We start from the raw sequence: 17,497 nt of genomic DNA on the forward strand, positions 1-17,497 counted from the left end.
GTGTCTCTATTTAGATTATCAAGTATTGAAATACGGAAATAACTTGGATATCAACATTCTTAGTATTACGGCGCTCTTAGCTCTTTCACGAACGCTTAACTGTTCGTGAGAAAAGCCAATCCGATTGGTCTTGGTATTAAAAATAACCTCGGATAGCTATTTGATTTTTTTACCAAACGATGTTTACCTCGTTTTAAAGTTTCAAGTTCTCATTAAAATATTCCGTATTTCGTAAAATTATTAAATTACTTACGGTTGGCCTTGCGTTCTCTGTTTATTTTTTTCATTATTTTTTGTTATTATATTATTAAACAGTATACTACATTCCCAGTTTAATGGAAAAATATTATTAACGTCTCTAACTATAAATGGAATATCGGAGCCTGCTCTGGAAGATTTTTTGCACATCGGTTTATTTACATTCCGTAAGGCCAGTGCGAGTTTAGCATTAAATTTTTATCTTTTACGTTTAATTAGTTACCATGTGTAATGGGTCTGAGTCACAAGAGGCTGTATCGAAGCCTTGTTGTCCAAGATGTTTAGTAATAACAATTCTCAATGTAGTTTATTTTAAAAATATTCCATTTCATCATACTCGCAGTTGACATTACAGATGCAAGATCTTCTCATTTTAAAATCCTCCCTACCAAATTTAATCTAGGATGCGTTTTTGTTTGCGATATCCATCAGTTTTTAAAAACAATAGCGGCCATACATCGATTTTGCAATTATAAATAAGTTATTATCAAATTACAGATTTATAACTGTCGTACAAAAACTCCAAGAATCACTGAAGAAACAATTTAAATCACGGTGGCCAACTCTAATTTCAGCTCGCAACGAAAAAATTCTGTAAATCTCACAAAAATAGATCCATCATATGATTAATAACCTTGCATTATGTATGACATGGCTATATGACCTATTTTCAAAATTACACAACACAATTTATACCTCATAACTATTTTTCAGTGGACTCGTACTTCTTTGAAGTACATTTTCTATAGTTACGCATACTAGATTAGTTTCAAACAAAACGTCAAATTTGTATTATCGGGTCTTGGGATTTGAGAATTTTTTAAAATTTTTCAAACGTGTAAACGCATCCAGATCATAGATTTTTGCGAATCGTAAGCCTTTCTTAAAAATAAATCGATAGAAAAATAAAGGATATGACTTAGCGCCTGTGCTTCTGAGATGTGTAGTCCCCAGAAATGGCTACTGTTAACAGGTGGTGCTGGTAGAAAAAATGGTTGAAGAATTTCTCATCGGAATCTTACTTCTGGTCGCTCAGAACCATCGGCATTATAACTTCAATGCTATTACCATTTAGAGGATCCATAACGACAGGTGGTAGCTCCGCGTCGCTCAATGGTTGCCAAAAACCACCCATTATTTCACTAATTTCCTGAAAAATCCGTTTTGTTATCGATTAGTCAACGAACATGTATTCTAAGCATTAGACGATCACAATCGAGCAGCTGAAAAGTTAAGAGGATAGAGAATTCAAGTTACGGCAAAAAATCATTCACGTCTAGCTCTGTATACTTACATTCTTTGTAGCTTTGGCTGAACATGATTCGATCAAAATATCCCGTTCTGCAAATTCAAGTCGTTTCAACGTCGAACCTCGAAGACGAGTGATGGCTAATAGATCGTCTTGGAAATACTTATATCCAAGAAATACTAGCTCCATCAGTTTTGTGCAGGTCCAAGCAATGAGCACCAAGGGGTCAGGACTGTTTTAAAAAAACAGTATAAAAAGGTCAGGTAAACTGACGAGACTAAATGAAAACTGGCATCGAGCTGCAGATGCAAATCTTACCTGTTCGACTCGTAAGTAATAGGCAGGGATGGTTTCAGATCTATACAATCGATCCAGACAACAGATCTCAGAGTTTTTGGATACCAGCTGGACAGTTGGTGCAAAGCTCTAACATTAACGGTCTCGCAAAAAAGTACCTTGAGTTCTGCTAGGGGCATCGCTGGTCTCAAAATGTCTGAATCTAGAACAGTGACCGCATCGTAGGAGTGCAGCAGATTGAGACGAAGCTCGCAGCGTGGGCTGTAAGTGGAATGAAAAGAATGACGATTATTCCGAGACAAGGAGCGTCATGAATGCGGGTAAAATTGAACTTCTGATTACTTTTTGTGAACAAATAACATCCAAGCATTATTAGTGGTGCCAGGATGATCGTCGTCGAGTCCATGCACGTGGATAACTAGTCGTTCCATCAAACCATTGTCTAGTGCCTGGAGCAACATGTCGCTGACATTGTCATAGTCTATCGTCAGTATCGAGAGCCTTATAAACGACCTGAACACGAAGGTGTCCAATTCCAGCAGAATATAGCCATCAGGGTCTTCTTTTACAGATGCTAGACTCAAGTGGGTCAAATTCTTTGCATGGTGGTATTGAAGTGCATCCAAAATTACACCCGAATTGGCGGCCAGGTCCTCCGCACATCCCAGACTCAGGGCTTGGAGGGATATTGTTCTTTTGACAATTTCTAAAAGAGGTTCTAGCATGGGTGTGCATATTAGCCGTCTGAAAAAATGTGTAAATCTATTACTGAACTTTGTGGGCAATAATTAAAAATGAACAAGATTAAATAAATATGTACCCTTCATCTCTGTTGTTCGCTCGTCTTGCTGGCCAATCAAAGGTACAACTGCTTGGCTCTAAGTAAAGTTTACGAAGATGTATATTGGTGCTTAATTTAGTAAGAAGTCTGGACGTCTCATTGACAAAATAACTAGCGGTGTCACATTTTATTATAACTTCTCGAACGCTGTGTGCAAAATAGTTGGCCAAGAATCTAAGAGGGGGAAAAATCTCAATCTTACTGTTGCGACAACACACATATACTTTCAGAAACTAGGATTTGGCTCGTATAAAAAAAACTCACCGAGCTCTCGGCATGTTATCCTCGTTTCTAACGTCCAGAGTGAATGTAATTTTCTTCCAAAAGCAAGGATGAAAAAGGGCGTACCTCCAATTCCTGCATACCTGCAAATAATAATAATAATAACAACAATAATAATAAAATAAATAATTAATACAGACCAAGTTGTCGGTGTAAAGTCAGTTTATTATGGCTAATTATAAACGTTGTTAGCTGCAGAATTTTTATCTGTCAAGAAATTGATGGTGCCAAGTTTAAAAAAGAAATTCTCCCAAAATATCCGCGATTTTTCGATGCAAATATCAGTTGCATAAATGAAACTCGAGTACGTGATGCAAAGTGTGAAAATAAAATAAAAATATTTGTATATAATGGGAATAGAAAGTGAGAAAACGTATCTATCTGGGTGACCGTGTAAGTACGAGTTGTGGTTAAAAGTTGGCAGCGAGCTTACTTGTGATGTTTTTATCTTTTCGTCGTGAGGTAAGTAGGAAAATATCTCGAATAAAATGACGCTGGGTAAATTGTTCCAGCAGCAGGGACTGTTGTCTTCTTGCGCCATTTCTGTCGTACGATTAGCACTTTTCCAAGAGGAACAGCTGTTTGCCGTCCCTGATGACAGCTGCCCTTCTTCGCCTTCGCTTGTTGTTTTTGACTCTTCAAAATTCACAACCAAATCCAACGACTTATCGGACGTTCCGTATTTCGAATCAGAGCCAGCCACTCGCTGACTACGCACCATTTCCAAATTACAGATGATCAATCGAAATTCTCCTTCGCAGGATCCTACTTTTAAATATTTACAACGATATTATTATTGCGTTCGATCCCTTTGACCAACTGTCGCGTTTCTCCTTCTTCATACCAACTACGTATCAGCCTGTTCCGATTGGTTATTAATGTTCTACATGTGTTTCGCACGCACAAGCAAATAGCGTACAACACACGTTAGCATCGTTTCGCATTTACCTAAGAATATATCTATGTATAATATGTATACAGTGGCCAGGTATGTAGGGTATGTGGCGTCTGTTCCATTTTGCGACAATATATGGTAGTAATGAATAAAATTATGATACAAACTCTCTACGGCTCTCTTTCTATCAAAGCGAATGCAGAGAAGCTGAAGAATAAAACAGCAGAAAAATATGTATGAATTATTTACCTTAAACGGAATCTATTATCTAATGTGTTTGAAAAAAAATTGACTTTCTCGACTCATGACGTCATTGAGCAATGTTAGAAAAGATTATACTACTCAAAGAGCTTTTGTATATCAGAACATACTTTTCGAATTTGATATTCAGATAGATAAGTTTCCGTATAAATATTTGTCACGTCATAGTCTATATCAGCTAAAAGCTTGGATTAAACTGTAAAAAGATTGTTTGCAGAATCCGTGTATTTGACATGCGAATTCAAACACTGTTACGAAATCAAGATGGCCACCTTGGAGAATTTGAAACAATTTTTTCCCAATATATGTATGAATATTTACAGCAATGATCAGTCGTTAAATTCTGTCTTACGAGGGCATAAAATTTCAGCAATAATAGTTGAGAAATGAGGAAGATATTTATTCGATTATTCGCGGTTCAGCAATAATTTTTTTATGTATCTAGGTATGTAAGCAGGTAGGTAATAGAGGTAATATAAGGAATGGTGGAATTGGATCGTTATCACGCGCCTCGAGAATTGTCAAAGGTCTGTATATCAAAGCTCGAATCTGTCACGAGAGTCAAACGAGTGCTGACGAATACCAAACATCGTTTGCAATTTTTTTTTCTTTTGATTCCATTCTAAATGTCAGAAGAGAATGAAGCGTGTTACCGGTCGAAATTTGAAACTCATAGTAATCACGTGTTGTTGCTTGTGTATAACGATAACAAATTGTGATGAAAATTTGGTAATTACAAGACGCAGTTTGTTCAATTCGTATCGTGAACCTGAACCTCCTTTAACCCTGGCTGATCACCCTCAGAAAGTTGAGCATGCACGATCTTTCAAAAGCACTGATGATGCGAAATCATCAGACTCTAGTACGACAAAAGTTTCGAACTCACAACAAAAAAATTCCACTGTCCAAAATGTCGAAGTTAGTGATAGCGGCGCTAAATCGAAAGATAATCGAAAGATAACCTTACAAACTGATCAAGGCAAGAAGGAGGCAAATCCTGATTTGAACGTCACCACCCCACAAACTAAAATACAGGTATCACTCTAGTCGTTCTATGTAACGTAAGTACATTTCAGTAATTACAAACAGCTTGCCTATATTCTGATGTATAATTCTTTCAGTCTCAAAGGCCTGGCCCGAATATGTCTGTGAACACAGGTGCGTTGTGGCGTGGCATTTCTGTTTTCATGGGCCTCAGTGTACTCGTGATCGCCTATATCGTCCTCCGTTGCGTGAGGTGAGTTGTATGCGACAAGAAAACAATTATTGAGATTAAATTATCGGATATTTTCCATCTTCGAAGGTTGAACAAAAATCGTACTCAAATGGTCCGGAAGTACGGTGTCCTCGCGCACAGGCAAGATGTTGAAATGCGGCCGTTGCCATTGGATGACGAAGACGAAGATGACACGACTGTATTCGATGCCAGCGAAATAGGGATCCATGACAAACATCGGCAAACTGCGTAGTCACAGAACTGGTCTCGATTTGCAACTAATTCCATGAATCAGGTATGCAAGATGAGGCAAATTGTATTTGCTTTGTACGTTAAGAAATCTTATATGTACGATTGATACCATATGCATGAGGCTGAATGGGTGTTGCATTAGTGATTAACGTTAAACCAAGCCGTGCAATATCAAGACGTATTTCATTCCCCTTGCGTGGAATGTGCCATCACAAATCTATTGTGAATATACTGTTCACAATCAACAATGCTCTGTAAACACGAGTGTAACTACATGACTATATTTGCCTATCATCATTTTTGAGCTTATTTTTTGTACAAGTTATGATAGACACAAAATTTTGTTATTAATGTTATGTGTAAATATATATATATATATTTTTTGGCAATGCATTGATGATTACCAGCACATTTTATTCGGTTAAATATTCAATATATTATAATAAATATAAAATTTTCATTTAAACCGAATAAAAATATCGTAATCGTTTGTAATTTATGATTAAACCTGTGATCAGATTCCAAATTTATCTGCGCTCATACATGTCTTCAAAACATGTGGTAAATGAGTCGTGTTGATATCTAAAGTTTCAAAGATGAATATTATAGTTGAGTACAGAATGTCTATATTTTATTTAACAATAAGGATTTATAATAAAAATGATGTATGAAAGATAAAGCTGGACTAATTTTCTGCAAATTATATCATCCATAATGATATTGTATATACTTTTCCGGTATTTCTCTAAATTTATCTATTACTCATCCTAGGTATTACTAGTGCTCCGTCACTGTTCCATTTCCTTTTTAATTTATCGATAAGAAGTAATTCGTCCTAATCCGTCAATTTCATAAATATCTCTTCCACTCCATGCAAAATAACGTTAGCCAGTCGGCACCTTCCCTATTTAGTTTTTATTGGTCTCGATGAAAAAATTTTAGCAATATTGACGCTTTCGACTCCTTGGAAAACATCCAAATTGCAAAATTTATACCATGCACACTTAGTTCTTGAACCTAAGGAAGAGAAAAAACAGATCAAATTTTCAACAATATTTTACATTTCTGACATACATCTTTCATGAAGATGTGCCAGGCATACAGCTTTTTTTGGGTCTGAACCTAGCAAGCTAATGTTTTTGCTAAGCTCCTCATCGTAAAGCCTTCAGAGCTCCTCATAACGCTGATCCTGTAACGTTTTGTCAGTGCAAGTATAAATGAAGAAAGACATATCCAGAACTGAGCTTACGCATCGCGCCTATTGAAAATCTAATATAAGAGCGATATGATTTTCTCCTTCGCGAGATTAAAGAGTTGAGTGAAAAACAGTCGGCAAGTATGCATTCTCTGTTGCCACCATGTGCCCTGACGTACTGACAGAAATGTCCTGGCTTTTTTATCTAATGCGTTAGAGAAGGTAGCGAAGTTAACGTTGAGATCAATTGAATCAAGAGGGAAAAGTTATACCATTATATGCATAATATCTTTCTTTCGAATAGTATAGTATTGATGATTATCCTCTGACCTTTGTACATACATATTCATTCAGGTCTGGCCGATAGGATTAGAATTAATTCATTATTAGCCCTTGTATGTTTGAAAAACATGTTTGTATGTTATTTTATCACTATCATTATTATTTGAGTTATTGCGCGTTCAAATACTAGATAATTATGACTCTCGGACACTGTTAATTGACAGTGAAAAAGATTATAAATGTCATTGTACGATATATCAGAGGCGAACCTCGTACAAATATCACGTTGGTTCTGACAATGAAATCACAATCTTAATCTCAAGACGCATTCTTATCAGATTCAATTAAAAAACCCACACGTTTATATTGCTATAAACGGATTTATATATTAACGTATAAGCGGAACTGATATATTCCTTTTTTTTCTTTGAATGTTTCTACAACCTGGTGTTAAGAAGAAAAGTATAAAAATTCATTTATCTAATCATGCTCGTATAGAAATAGATAATAATTTATCGTAAAATCCAATGAAGATAATTTCCGTTCCAATAAAATAAAATATAGTTAGAAATCTGTTTGTTCGAAATACTGATTATGTACCTTATAGTGCCAAGATGGAAGTTGATTCTGATTTATAATTGCTTTTCCAGAACTAATTACTGTATAATTTGTCTACAGCTAAAGTTACGACTCAAATGTCATAAATAGTTTTTTTCCACTGCGTGCATGATGGTCTCGGCAAGACGGCATCTTGCTTCCTTGGTTTTCAGGTTCTTAACATTCCAGATAACGCTAACGTCGACAGCGTCATCTCCTTCCATAGCATCCATGTCAAACGCTTCCGATTCATCTAACGATACTGCTGGTGCTGTTTCCAGAGCAAAATTCACCCCGTGAACACTCTGCTCTTGCATCTGAATATAAAAAAGCAATGATTAGAAGTCTCTGGATAAATCCTGAGAAATCCGGTCTTAGCACAGCTACACTTTTCAATTCAATACTTGAAAAATGCACTCACCTCCTTCATGAACGTGTCCCACGGATAGAGCTTCTCAGGATCTGATCCGAGAATGCTTATACTTCTGCAGAGTTCCTCGTGGTAGAGTTTCAACAATTCGTCGTAATGGCCATCGCGTAGCGGCTTCTCGGTGCAGGTATAAATGAAGAAAGAAACGTCCAGAGCTGGGCTAGCGCATCGAGCCAGCTGAAAATCTAGGGCAAGAGCATCCGGGTATTCTTTATCAGTTTCTCGGATCATGAAGTTAGGCGCCCATGCATCGCCCTGAGTGATCACCGAAGTTGGCGCCGTTACACGGTTGCAGAAATCTATGCTCTTGTCGTACAACTCTCGGCCTGTCCAAGAGTTGAAACGCTTCTCAGCTTCGCTGCCTGGATACTCCTTAGCTAGGGCATCTTTAGCCATGTTGATTATAAGCGACTGAAAGAAAAACGGATCGGCCAAGTGAAAATCTGTTCTGCAGTTGGTCGATTTATGTCTGAATAATTTTCACAGCAAAGTATTATTGGGTCTGTCAAATCTGACAAGATATACCCACCTGGAAACCTTTGTACCAATCGTATAGTTTCGGCGTAAAATAAGTCTCAATCAAACGATTGGCTATTTTTTGAAACTCGTCTTTCTTTTGATCCTTGTAGGCGAATGAGACGGCGTGTAATCTAGCCAGTGCTTTTAATATCAAGCTACATTCCTGCACTTGCAATGAATTTTGTCTAGCCAGAGGTTGAAAACCGATCGAAGTGACATCTTCCAGCGCGAGATAATCGTTCTCGCCATCTGTTAATGCCGCAAAACATCGAGGTACAATTAGCAAATCCCCTGCATTTTTAGATTTGATGAACTCTTGAAACTTGGGGAATATCTGTAAAGTGAATGAGATTTGCTCAGAAATTGAAGTACGTGAAAGTATTGAAATTAATTCTGCGTACGGGCATGTGGAAAGAAAATATATTTACTTCTGTATAGCACGTGACTTCGTTATAGAAGAATTCGTTGCTTCTGAAAGTTTTTCTCCTCGCCAAATTGTTGGGCATTGATTTAACGACAAGCGATATTTGGATCGGTTTACCACCAGCCGTGCCATCCACCTTGACTCTGCTTACGACGGACAAATAGCCGTCACCCTTCTTGCTCGCCTCTCCAAAATCCCATCCCAATATCTGCACCTCATTTTCTCCAGTTGCATTTCGAAGGATCTCTTCGAGTGTTCTCTCCGTAAACAGAGCGCTCACACTGGACAGAAGACTCTCGTCCTTCGTCATGTTCTTCTAGCGTCGGTACTACAAATGCGAAAATATTCTATCAGACAATGGAATGAGAATAATGAGGAGCTCTGCCACTCCCACCCAGAGTGCACAAAGCGGCAATATCACATCACATAATCCAGGGTCAGACTCGAGTTATCGGCAAGACAATACTCATCGGCTGTGGGCGGTGACAGCAGAATTCCAAAGCAAACATTAAAACATATGGCATTTCGTATCCTGTGATCGAAGTACATGCGCCAAATACATACGAATTGGCACTGAGATAAAACCGGAATGGAGAGAAACGTTTGCATTATTCGATTAATTTTCGAACTGACGTTATAAATACTGTATTATTTACGAACCAAATGCCGGTGACGTATTTCTCTCGACGCAAGCCCTGACTGAAGAAGTAATTCCCGATCTAATCGCTACAATTCTTCTTCTTCTTCTTCTTCTTCTTCTTCTTCTTCCTTGTAGCTATTCGCACGGCGGGAATGTACCAAAATCGCTAGAATTATCGCACGTCCGAACGACTTCGACGAATATCCGAGCAATAGAAGCTTGGAACTTTCATTCCTCGTATTTCCCTTTGCCTTTCTCTTAATCAACCGAACTCGGTGACCTCGAAAGAAGAAACGGTGATTTCTGCCTTCCTCGAACGGCTCATTAGTCGTAGCATCGAGAGATTTACACTTTCTGTAGTGATAAACCGTTTAATGCGGCGATGCATTGCGTTTATCGGCATAGATTGACCGTTCGATGTGCTCTAATTAAGAATTGCAGATAAGGATTTGTAGCTGGAGCATATATTCAAGAGCCGACGAATTTATATTTCCACAACGAAATCATTCATGTAATTCAACTAGGCGCTGTTTTTATACCAAATTTATTACGAGGTTGAAGTTAGTAACGTTGTCGTAACAAAACATTGGAGAATAAATGCCTATTTTCTTAAGTTTACAATTATTTTGAAAGAACCAATATTTCGAAATATGAACGTGTTTTATTTTTTAATCACGGTTTACTGAATTTCAAACAATTCCAAAATGGCGAATATCGGTTTTTCCTCAGCGTGAATCGTTACGATAACGTTACTAATGGTAGTTTTTCAACACTGATCGGGAAAAAAACAATACAACGTAGCATTTTTCAAATTTTCGCAACTAGAATTTAAAAGGTTGCGTAACGTATACGTCTCACCAGGACGAATGGTCTAGATGACGGGTATTGCAACCCGTTTTTTTTCTTCTAAATAAAAGCATATATACGAATTGTACAGCTAGAATCGCTTCCCCAGCGTTTGTTTCTTATCATAATTTTTAGGCTACTTTTCACTAGTCAGGCATAACAGGAATTCGTTATCGCACATACAAATATATAGGTTTCATGTAGTTTGATCGGAGATAAATGAAGAGGAAAAAAATTCTCACAGGAATTATGACGGGAGAACAATATTTGCGGAGAGGAGATTAATAATTATACCGAAGATTTAATTTAAATTTACAATTTACGAAAGTGTGATGGTCACTTGGTGGTCGTTTTATTTTCATAATATATTATAATATGTATAAATTGATTGGATTTAGGAAAAGAAAAGATAAAAGATAATCTGCTCACTTCTATTATGTACACATAGTATACGCGTGGTTTGGAACCGCGATATTATCATTAGTTATCTCGTTTAAATTGACAAGTATGCGGTAGGCATAGGTTACCGAATACGTACATTTCGGCACTCTGTTTAACAGGAAAGGATTTGTGTAATAAGAACGTACATACAACGGACGGAACCGGATTTAATTTAATGTTATATCCTTTTAATAATATATATTATAGGTGATATATTACTATCTATTTAATTCATTACATTGCAAATCTGTGATATATGCTGCGGTATTTTTATTTTCCCATTACCCGTTAGCAAAAGATTAATAGAATGACGAATTTGATCTAGTTTTTCAACTTACGCTATTTTCATTGATGATTTTGCATCAACAGATAATATAATACAACGTATCATGTTGAATAATACTTTCTTTTCAACTATAGTGTGCACTATGCAATGTACATTAATCCTGCCAGAAGAAACGTTGGTTGAGTAACTACGCTTCTTGAATGCTGACCGATATTGTGCTGTTTTAAATCCGATTTAACTCGATGAATCAAGCGTACTTTAAATTTTATTTACTATATATTAAAACTATGCGGCAAAAATTTTAAATAAACTTGTTTTCCACAGCGTGAACTAAAGTGTCGGCAAGCCGACGACGTCCTTCCTTGGATTTTATCGGTCCTATCGTCCAAACATCGGCTATATCAACTGCCTCATCTCCCTTTATTATATCCAAGTCGAATGCTTCGTCCGAATCTAGTAACGAGAATGGCACGGCCTCAATGGCAAAATTAACTCCATGCAGAGTGTATTCCTGGACCTAGAAAAAACATTCACCCACACAGTCATTGAATGAATAAAAATTAAATCCTTAAAATAGAATAGAGTTAAAACCCTTGAATTTCAACACACATACCTCTTTCCTGAATAAATCCCAAGGATAAACTTTTTCGGGGTTCGATCCCAGCAAGCTGATACACCTACTGATCTCGTTGTGATATATTTTCAGTAAATCTTCGTAATGCTCGTCGCGTAAACTTTTTTCTGTGCATGTGTATATGAAGAAAGAAGTATCTAGAACTGGGCTTGAGGCCCTCGCGAGCTGAAAATCTAGTGCAAGAGCAGTTGGATTTTCGTCACCATCCAATTGACGAATTAAAAAGTTCGGTGCCCACGAGTCCCCCTGCGTGATAACTGAAGTTGGAGCAGATACTTTGTTACAGAAATCTACACTCTTGAAGTAAAAATCTCGACGTGAGCAGGACTTAAATTTCTCCTCAGTTTTGCTACCTGGGTATTCTTTGGCTAGCGCATCGTTAACAATATTGAATAATCTTCCCTGTAAAAAAAATTTATACCTAGAGTAGTTATACTTCTCAGACGTAGTTTTATCGTCTTCAAATGTTAAAAAACGTTCAGTTATTATTTCTGTATTGTAATTGTCAGCTGTGAACGGGGTTTTCTCATCAAACAATTAAAATGTAGTTGAATCTGTATTTCTTTCTTCAAGTTTTAGTGGGCAAATTTTAAAAATAATTCACTCATCAAACGACTGGCAGTACTGATAACCATGGCAGATAGATGAGATAGCAAGTGAATACTGACCTGGAATTTATCGTACCATTGGTATAGTTCAGGAGTGAAATAGGTTTCCAGCAGCTTATCGGCCAAGTTTTGAAACTCTTCTTTCTTCTGATCTTTGTACGCAAATGAAACAGCATGAAATCTCGCCAGAGCCTTCAGTATCAGTTCACATTGCGACAAATTTAATGTATTTTGTCGAGTCACAGGACCAAATCCGAGAACACTGACGTCTTCAAGAGCAAGATAATCGTTTTCTCCATCTGTGACCGCTGCCAAGCAACGAGGTACGACGACCATATCGGCTAAGCCCTTAGAGTGCAAGAACTCGTTGAACTTGGGAAAAATCTGAAGAGAGAAATAAAAGTTAGTTTTTAAACTTGAGAGTGGCAAAAATTTAGGAACTATGTAGCAAAGCCAACAAATATAAGGTGTTCAAGAAAGTTGTGTTTACCTCTTTGTAACAGATGATTTCGTTGTGAAAGAAGTCTTTACTTCTGAATGTTTTCCTTCTGCCAACATTCTTCGGCATAGATTTAACAACGAGCGATATACTTGCAGGTTTGCCACCAGCCTCACCCTTAACAGTGATTCTGTCCACAATAGACAAGTAACCGTCGCCTTTCTTACTTGCCTCACCAAAATCCCAGCTCAATATTTTAACATCTTTTTCGCCAGTTGTTTTTCGTAGTATATCTTCAAGCGTTTTCTCCGTAAATAATTTGCTCACGCCTGACAGCAGACTTATATCTTTCGACATTGTCTTGCTTTATTTTCCAAATTATACTGCAATTTTGAAAAGAAAAATAAAATCAATAAAAATCTGTACGTACGAGAGTTAAAAAATTCTTCACTTAAACTATGGCCATTCACAATCGCGTTTAATAGAGCAATAACACTTATTCACGGTTGAATACCACTTGTATCTCTAATAATGAACTAATTAGAAATACAACTTTATTGGCTGTGGGCGTTGACCGTAACATATTCTCCAACAGATGATATATGTCTGGCTATAAACGGTCCTGGAAATTATTGTGACCTAATCTATAGGACAAACTATAAGCGATGAGGAGGGTCTGAACGTTATCAGTGAGATTTTGTTTTTTTCTATCTGCCGCTTGCTTTAAATGTTTTTTAAACTAGTTTCTTACATCTTATTTTCCTGATGAATTCGGCTACAAATGTTGAAGAAGTCTAGAACTTTAGCAAACCGCAATTTTTCTCACATTTTTTAGTCTCTTTAAACTTGATTTTTATTGCTGTATTATCTCACTATGAGCACGAGATAAGCGGTGGCAATATACTTACTCCGTTTGTTCTTGTTATAATTATTCTTCTTTTATTTTTTTATTCGATTATCCTCGTTCAACGGAATTATTTGTCTGTGAATCCGAATGCGGGAACGTCAAACAACACAACAATGATATATTCACTACACAACGGATCGATTGACAACGAGCCCAACGTATCAAGTCGCGCAAAGTATCTGACGTAAAACTGATAAAATTTTGTGGGCGTATTCTATTCCCCTTTCAGTTCCGATGCTGATACCCGGACGGACACGTAAGCAATGAGTTGAGAGGTTGGCATTCGAAGGCTCGAGGCAGAGTTCGCATGGACGAGATGCTGGTGAGAAAGCGAATTACGTGTCCAAATGACGGTTATTCTCCTTCGAAGCGTGGCTCGTCAAGAGGAGAAACTCGGCCGTCGTTAATCCCCATGAATAAAACATCACGCTTTGATTCCCATTACGATTTTGCTAGTCGCACGAAATTTTCATTCAAATTACGCAGGCGTTCGGTATTTTCAACAACGAAACACGGTTCCATCATTGATGTATACAAATTAAAAACAAAACCGCGATCTCTCGACGTGAGATTGCTAATAATCGATAGGTCAGTTTAAATTTGGCGGTAAAGAACGCTGCGAGCGTCATCTATTTTGCACGCCGGCCGTTGCCGAATCTTCTTTTCGTTCTTCTTCTTTTTTTGTTTTGTTCGCCTTTTGTTTGCTTTTGTTTTCTAACTAAGTTTGCAAACTTGGAAACAACTACTTTGTACTACATTCTGTTTTGACAAGGTATTCGAACAGGTGATTTAATCGAAAATTGGCAAAATACCGTTAGTCGAGGGCAGTAAACGAGGTTTTTCAACAAGAGTACAGCACACGCGTTACAGTTGTCAGTTGTTTGAAGGTCGGCATAGTTGTTGACTGTTTCCCCGCACATGCTGTACAATACTCATTGCGTTATCTACTCATTTTCTATCATCGATATCGATCTTGTTTAAGTGTAATCATCATTCTTGATACACGCGACACGTAATTGTACTACGAGATAATGGTAAGAACGAGAGCAGACGCAGGGGCTACTCGGGGTGAGTGGTTATCATCGCAGTTTACAACGTATAATTCACTCGCGATTACACGCTAGGCAATAAGTAGGAATTGATACTTCGAAATCGATTATTTTTGTTGACTATTAAAGCCGCTGGAGCCAAAGCACCGCGGAAAAATTTAGGCGGCGTATCTGCGAGGATGGTTATTGCCAATGCTTTTGCGGATAAAGGAAAAGGTGAGAGTTCTTATTCCATGATTTTAAATTTAGCTGGTTAGAATGGAATTAATAATAGAAATGCCGATTATTTATCAGGTAAGGATCATTCCAGTGGAAATTCGTATTGTCCTCGAGAGACGCCGGATTGGCAGAAGCCGATTACTTCCTTCTTTCAGCGACCGTCTACTGAATCGGGAGAAGGAAGCTTGGAGTGGAAAGATAAAATGGTAATTGACGATTAAACGACAGTATTACAAATGTAGGAGGATGAGTAAAGAAATTGCTGCATCGACTCACTGTGGATGATTCGATGCTCGAAGACTTTGGGAAGGTGGATTATTTCCACAGCGTTGTAAATCTTGTTCACAGAATGAATCTGTTGACGCTGAACCAGCAGCTGCCTCTGCCACGTCTTCTCCCTCAGGCTTGACTTCCACAGAGGATAATCCGAGTGACTGAAGGTTTATATAACTTCTGGAGCACGCCTGAGTGGCAGAATATATAAGCGATATGCTCCTATACTTCAAGTACTTACAGTGTGTGATAATAATTGTCGAGCTGAAACATACCAACTGCTCAGTATTTGCTCTCAAATCCGTTTACATACATCGATACATGCTAGATTAAAAGTTTTGATAAGGCTTATCTCAACATCTTTAGTCGAAAAAAAATGTTTTCACGTTTCTATTCGTTTCGCATTTTTTCGTTTATGAAAATACGTTTTTTATATCTATTTTTTGATTATTAAAAATATAGTTTCATTATCATCAACTGTATGTATAGGTCGTCGGTCTATGTAGTAATTCATCATTTATCGGGAAAACATTTTTCGTCGCAAGATAACTAAAATTATGTAATAACGTTTAGCTTTAATTTTAAAAATGTGTTCACATCAGCTGATCGTATCAGTATTTGTCATTTTTAAGGGCTTATAACTTAATCACTATTATTTAATTGCGTATCTCTTCTCTGTTCCTTCGAACCCAAGTATTATTAATATTTTTAAGAAAGTAACCAAAACGTGCCTCTAATAAGTATAGAAATAATTTAAGAAAAATATGTCTAGTGTAATACAGTTTATTTATTCCGTCTTACGTGTACTCGTGTCTAATAGTAAAGTAAGTCATTAGGTTTGTTACTTATCGTTGTGTTCTGTTGATCAGTCAATGTTACTCAAATGCTATCGTTAAGTCTTGAGTCTAATTGTAAACTAAAGTAGATATAACAACCGAATCGTAGATAACTTAGTTTTTTTGACCCATTGAACGTGATATCTTGATTGTCACATATTACTAACTTTTATCAAATCTTTACGAATGATCAATATCGATAGTGGCGACGATTAATAAATGGTAATAATGATCGTTTAAATTGAATTGTTCGCATTTGATTTTTATTCCGTCAATTTTCCTTCCTTTTATATTTCATATACAAAACATCATGTATTACGCAGCTGATCGAGGGACTGTTTGCGGATCACATGTTTCGAAATTTCTCTCACTTTCTCCCTTACACTTGTCGCTGGCAAAGCATCTAAACTTAAACTATACTAAACTAAATTTATTCGTTCCCATTATTGGTACGAATTAAGAATCAACATTGTTAAACTACAACAAACTACTAATTACAAGGCTACACACATCCAATTATTTAGGCCATCGGGATGCGGGGGGAGGAAGGGGAACGCAGGGCCTTTCACAAATCTAGTTAACTGTTTGTTTCATTTTAATGTATGTAAAACTGAGTCCTTGAATCGTCATTCTTATTTCATGCATTATTTAAAAATTTTAACAAGAGTGTAAGTTGAATACCGCACATAATACATTACGATATCAATTCAACATGTCTAATTAGATCTTCAAATAAAAACGTCGAGATAAAGATCGTGGATTCTTTTTATTTTCCGTTTACTACTTTTTCGGCAAAAACTTACTTCCAACCGATTAACAACAGCCCTGTTCTGCACTATTTACCATTAATTAACAAATTGGTTTCGTAATATCATTATTATTAACAACAACCACAACAACAGCAGCAGCAATAGCAACAACAACAACAACAACAACAGCAACAACAACAATTCGTTACTTCGGGTGAGGCTATTGATGATAGTTCAAAGAAAAATAAATGTTAATCACCGTATTATTATTGTTATTATTATTATTCTTTTTATCAATTTCGTATACTATCTTCAATTTTCATCAGATTTTTAAACTTCAACGTACTTCACACAGCACTGCTTTTTTTTTTTATATCGCCATTCAACACTTTCTGTTTCATTCAACTTGCGCGAATCCATGTGGTCCGAGATGGGTTCGAAGCTCTAGGTTCTCGTTTTATTGATTCGTTTTTTTTCTATTTCGAGCTACGAAGAACTCCGCTGTGGAGAATCATGACAACCCGCGTAGTTTGATAGACTTCATTTACAGCGTATCGTTTGTCAGAAATGTA

General features: G+C 37.0%; 5 protein-coding genes across 7 annotated transcripts; 2 read left to right on the top strand and 3 right to left on the bottom strand.

Moving 5' to 3' along the window:
- Positions 1-799: 799 nt before the first annotated feature.
- LOC124410467 (F-box only protein 33) lies at positions 800-3,998 on the bottom strand. Its single transcript, XM_046888867.1, has 7 exons — positions 3,361-3,998; positions 2,910-3,010; positions 2,625-2,819; positions 2,147-2,548; positions 1,826-2,065; positions 1,553-1,739; positions 800-1,408 (listed from the first exon to the last, which is right to left on the bottom strand). Exons 1-7 carry the CDS (start codon positions 3,646-3,648, stop codon positions 1,277-1,279), a joined length of 1,545 nt encoding a protein of 514 aa, XP_046744823.1. The 5' UTR covers positions 3,649-3,998; the 3' UTR covers positions 800-1,276.
- A 593-nt stretch (positions 3,999-4,591) lies between these two features.
- LOC124410470 lies at positions 4,592-6,230 on the top strand. Its single transcript, XM_046888872.1, has 3 exons — positions 4,592-5,118; positions 5,205-5,320; positions 5,387-6,230. Exons 1-3 carry the CDS (start codon positions 4,723-4,725, stop codon positions 5,550-5,552), a joined length of 678 nt encoding a protein of 225 aa, XP_046744828.1. The 5' UTR covers positions 4,592-4,722; the 3' UTR covers positions 5,553-6,230.
- A 1,474-nt stretch (positions 6,231-7,704) lies between these two features.
- LOC124410469 lies at positions 7,705-9,678 on the bottom strand. Of its 2 annotated transcripts, XM_046888871.1 has the most exons (5): positions 9,659-9,678; positions 9,003-9,326; positions 8,585-8,908; positions 8,047-8,466; positions 7,705-7,942 (listed from the first exon to the last, which is right to left on the bottom strand). In XM_046888871.1, the coding sequence occupies exons 2-5, from the start codon at positions 9,306-9,308 to the stop codon at positions 7,727-7,729; spliced, it is 1,266 nt and encodes a 421-aa protein (XP_046744827.1). In that variant the 5' UTR covers positions 9,309-9,326; positions 9,659-9,678; the 3' UTR covers positions 7,705-7,726. The 2 variants fall into 2 exon arrangements, with proteins under 2 accessions (XP_046744827.1, XP_046744826.1); XM_046888870.1 differs by lacking the exon at positions 9,659-9,678 and having other exon boundaries at positions 9,003-9,375.
- A 1,401-nt stretch (positions 9,679-11,079) lies between these two features.
- On the bottom strand, positions 11,080-15,480 carry LOC124410468. 2 transcript variants are annotated; one of them, XM_046888868.1, is made up of 5 exons: positions 15,344-15,480; positions 12,944-13,275; positions 12,514-12,837; positions 11,825-12,247; positions 11,080-11,728 (listed from the first exon to the last, which is right to left on the bottom strand). In XM_046888868.1, the coding sequence occupies exons 2-5, from the start codon at positions 13,247-13,249 to the stop codon at positions 11,513-11,515; spliced, it is 1,269 nt and encodes a 422-aa protein (XP_046744824.1). In that variant the 5' UTR covers positions 13,250-13,275; positions 15,344-15,480; the 3' UTR covers positions 11,080-11,512. The 2 variants fall into 2 exon arrangements, with proteins under 2 accessions (XP_046744824.1, XP_046744825.1); XM_046888869.1 differs by lacking the exon at positions 15,344-15,480 and adding an exon at positions 13,805-14,277 and having other exon boundaries at positions 12,944-13,269.
- On the top strand, positions 14,510-16,931 carry LOC124410471 (PCNA-associated factor-like). Its single transcript, XM_046888873.1, has 4 exons — positions 14,510-14,867; positions 14,978-15,064; positions 15,143-15,273; positions 15,416-16,931. Exons 1-4 carry the CDS (start codon positions 14,831-14,833, stop codon positions 15,503-15,505), a joined length of 345 nt encoding a protein of 114 aa, XP_046744829.1. The 5' UTR covers positions 14,510-14,830; the 3' UTR covers positions 15,506-16,931.
- Positions 16,932-17,497: the final 566 nt, after the last annotated feature.

Source organism: Diprion similis, chromosome 9 (genome assembly GCF_021155765.1).
Source record: "Diprion similis isolate iyDipSimi1 chromosome 9, iyDipSimi1.1, whole genome shotgun sequence".
In the NCBI taxonomy this organism is placed as follows: Eukaryota; Metazoa; Arthropoda; class Insecta; order Hymenoptera; family Diprionidae; genus Diprion; species Diprion similis.